This window comes from Chelonoidis abingdonii, chromosome 26, assembly GCF_003597395.2.
Source record: "Chelonoidis abingdonii isolate Lonesome George chromosome 26, CheloAbing_2.0, whole genome shotgun sequence".
Taxonomy (NCBI): Eukaryota; Metazoa; Chordata; order Testudines; family Testudinidae; genus Chelonoidis; species Chelonoidis abingdonii.
Genome location: NC_133794.1, coordinates 15,341,359 through 15,345,375, shown reverse-complemented (window position 1 = coordinate 15,345,375; position 4,017 = coordinate 15,341,359). Strand labels below are relative to the sequence as shown.

Genomic DNA, 4,017 nt, shown 5'->3' with positions numbered 1-4,017 from the left:
TGGGTTCTCAGCCCGGCTTTGGGAGCTGTGGGGTATAGTGGGCAGAGCAAGGGCTGGGTTCTCAGCCCGGCTTTGGGGGCTGTGGTGTGTAGTGGGCGGAGTTGGGGATAACATGGTAGGGCCAGGGCCAAGCCCTCCCCTCCTCTCTCTGGGGTCACACTCCCCATCAGAGCTTGACTCCTCCCTTTTGCTTTCCAGGGGGTGTCCTGGGCTCTGGTGGGGGGCGGGGGGTCAGGCTTGCTGCTCCACTACCACCCTGCCCCATGGACACTGGCAGAGCCGGGGGGTGGAGCTGGGGGTGGAGCTCCCCCTATGAATGGTCAGCAGGAACCAGAGGCTGTCCAGCCTGGGCCACAACATGGCATCGCAAATGCCAACCTCGTCCCCAGTTGGGGACATTGCTCGTTGGAGAGAGACCCACCCATGGGGGTTTAGTCCAGCCTCCCCAGGAGCAGCTCCCCCAGTCCCTGCAGGAGGAGAGGCCCCCAAGGTTGTGCCTGGGACTCTGTGGGTGCCCAGCTCCCCACAGCTCCTCACGGCATCACTCTCCCTACAGATGGATCCGGTGCAGAAGGCGGTGATTAACCACACCTTCGGGGCGCCCCTCAGCAAGGCCCGGCGCCCCGTCATCTCCTGCAACGTCTGCCAGATCCGCTTCAACTCGGAGGTGAGTCCCCCGCTGCACTGGCTCCTGGCAAAGGCCCCCGCACTGTGAGCCTGTATTGCCAGCTGCCCCCAGCTGGGCGGGTGGACCCAGAACCTATCGCAGATCCACGGGCTGGGTGCTGTGGCCCCAGCTTTGGACCAGTCTCTGGGACGCCCCCTTCAGTGACCCAGACCCCTAGGGTGTCACTCGTCCCCCAGGGCACGCCACGCCGCTGGCTGCCAGCACCACAGGGATGCTCAGCCGGCGCAGCCACACAGGCAGGGTTCTTGGCTCGCTGGACCGGGGTCCTTGGCTAGCAGAGTCCATCCTGGGCAGCCCGAGCCCCTCTGTCGCTCAGCCTGGCCTCAGTGCATAGACACCAACTCGGGGGCTGGAGCACCCACGGGGAAAAATTGGTGGGTGCTCTGCACCCACCGGCAGCCAAGCTCCTGGCCCCACCCATCAGCTCACCTCCGCCTCCTCCCCTGAGCGTGCCGTGTGCCTGCTTCTCCTCCCAGGCTGTGGGAGGGAGGGGGAGGAGGTGGGGCAGGGCAGGGATTTGGGGAAGGGGTCCAATAGGGGCAGGGAGAGGGTGGAGTTGGGACAGGGACTTTGGAGAAGGGGTTGGAATGGGTGTGGGGCAGGGCTGGAGTTAGGGCAGGGCCAGGGGCAGGGGGGCGCAAGCACCCACCCGCACCAGGAGAAGTTGGCGCCTGTGCCTCAGTGGGCTTCCCCTGAACCCCCTGCTCCTCCAGCAGCCAGCGCTTAGCCTAGCCTGGGCTCCCAAGCAGGAGGGGCTCACCCCCCTGCACAAAGGTGGCGTCCGTATCTCTATGGGGCCTTGGTTGCTAGGTGGCCATGTTGTGGTGATTGGGTTTGCCCTGAGATGGGGATCAAGGCCCAGACTGTTCGGCGATACCCACCTGCGTCTTAGCCTGCCCCGAGAGCATACAGGCCTCCCCTGCACTAGGGAGCAGTACTGCACACAGGGGAAACTGAGGCAAAGCTCAGCTTCTTAAAAATATTACTCAAACTTCCCACTTGGTCACAGGGCCGATGGGGGCTTGGTTCTGCTTGGACCCTGGGGACATGACCCAAGGTGGGGAATGGCAGAGCTGGTCTGGGCCCCACAGGAGAGGCGGGCCAGGCCAAGCTGCACCAGGCCAGGGATGGGACGACTTCCCTAGGCAGCGCTGGCTGTACAGACCAGGCTGGCTCCTCGATCACCAGCAGACATTGGAGCTGCTGAGAGTTCTTTTGTGTGTTCCCTGGTGGGTGGGTTGGGGTCACACCCTTTCCCTTCCCCCCATAGCCTGACCGCTGTCTGACACTGACCCTCCCCCTGGGGCTTAGTCTAAATTAGGGGTGGGCAAACTATGGCCCGAGGGCCGGATCTGGCCCATCAGGGCTTTGGATCTGGCCCTCGGGATTGCCACCCCCATGGCGCCGCGGGCCCTGTGCCGCTCCTGGAAGTGGCCAGTACCATGTCCCTGCGGCCCCTGGGAGCTTTGGGGGAGGTACCCACAGGCGAGGGCAGCGCGCAGAGCCCTCTGCTCCCCCTCCCCCAGCGGCCGCAGGGACATGGTGCCAGCTGCTTCCAGGAGCGGTGCGGGGCCAGGGCAGGCAGGGAGTCTGCCTTAGCCTCACTGCCACCCCGGGCCCGGGCCAGGTAAGCAGCGCCGGGCTAGAACCCGCACCCTGCACCCCTCCTGCACCCCAACCCCCTGCCGTGAGCCTCCTGCTGCACCCCTGCCTGCACCCCAACCCCCTGCCCTGAGCCCCCTGCCGGATCTTGCACTCCTCCTGTATGCCACTCCCCTGCCCTGAGTCCCCTGCGACACCCCACCTGCACCCCACCCCCCTGCCCTGCCCAGGAGCACTGTGGGAACGTGCGGAAAGTGCTGTCCGGCAGGCAGTTTGTGCATGTAGGGAGGGTGGTGTCGGGGGGGTGCATGCAGAGAGCAGTCAGGACGTGGCCCACGAGTCAGCACTGACCGGGAGGGGAGAGCCCCTGACTCAGCTCTGCCCCACTCCCCCCAGCACAGTGCCTCCCAGCACCGGGATCAGCACTGACAGGGAGGGGAGCGCCCCTGACCAAGTCCCCCTTCCTCCGGCACAGTGCCCCCTAGCACCAGGGTCAGCACTGACGGGGGGGGGAGAGCACGCCTTGCTGAGCCCCACATCCCTCTGAGCACCCCTGGGCTCTGTTCTGTTGCCCACCCCTGCCCCGGCTCTGTTCCCCGCTGCATCAGGCCCTTGGCCTGGGGCCTGGGTCTTGGGTGTGGGGTTCTGTGCTGCTCTCTGGTTCGAGCTGGGCTGGTGTGGCCCAGCTAGAGTGAGACCCGTCCGAGGCTGGGCCCCTTGGGCAGAGCACAAGGAGGGGGTACCAGGGGCTGACAGTGCCCCCTGCAGGCTGGGCACCACTTATCTGCATTGCCCCTGGCCAGCTGTGCCGAGCTACTTCAGCAGGAGAGATTCCCCACCCCCGCAGCATTGTCCTGCGTCAGTGCAGCTGTTATTCCTATCGGCTCCCGCAGCCTGGCCAGGATCTGCTCCCAGCCCCCGTCTGGCCAACGGCTCCAGAGGAGGTGTTGGGGGGGGATCTGTTTCCCCCAGGATGCACTTGGAGCCCATGGGCGCAGCATGGGGCCAGCGGGTATCTGCCAGAGCGAAGGGTGCTGGTCCCCAGTGGGGGATGGGGGCGGCTGCTGCTACATGGCACAAGTCACTGGATGTTTAAACCCTTGCTAATGGTGGAAACCCGTCCCGAAAATGGGTGGCATCTCCCCACGGGCACCAACACCCCACAGCCAGCCTCATGGCCTGCCAGCAGCACCAGGGCACCGGCAGAGCTGGGGAGAGCTCAGGGCTGGGGGGAAGCTCAGGGCTGGGATAGCAGAGGTTGCAGGTTGGGGCTGAGGGGCACTGGCAGAGCTGCGGGGGGCAGGGGGCAGGACTTGGCTAGCAGGGGCTGTGGGTTGAGATTGAAAGGCACTGGGGGGCGGGGGGCAGGGCTGGGCTATCAGGGGCTGTGGCTCAGGATCGAGAGGCACTGGGGGGCGGAGGGCAGGGCTGGGTTAGCAGGGGCTGTGGGTCGGGATTGAGCGGCACTGGCAGAGCTGGGGGGCAGGGGGCAAGGCTGGGCTAGCAGGGGGCTGCGGGTCGGGATTGAGGGGCACTGGCAGAGCTGGGGGGCGCACCTTGGGACAGGGCGGCACTTGGGGTTTGTTTTGGGGTTTTTTGGTTCGGCCAAGCAGCACTGGGGGGCGGAGGGCAGGGCTGGGTTAGCAGGGGCTGTGGGTCGGGATTGAGCGGCACTGGCAGAGCTGGGGGGCAGGGGGCAAGGCTGGGCTAGCAGGGGGCTGCGGGTC

General features: G+C 66.2%; 1 protein-coding gene across 1 annotated transcript in view; it reads left to right on the top strand.

Moving 5' to 3' along the window:
- The first annotated feature begins 544 nt into the window (after positions 1-544).
- Positions 545-4,017, top strand: part of ZNF385A (zinc finger protein 385A) — a 26,284-nt gene continuing 22,811 nt past the window's right edge. The window contains exon 1 of the mRNA XM_032786688.2: positions 545-667. Coding sequence (XP_032642579.1) covers positions 557-667 — 111 coding nt within the window. The 5' untranslated portion in view covers positions 545-556. The remainder of the gene's footprint in view (positions 668-4,017) is intronic.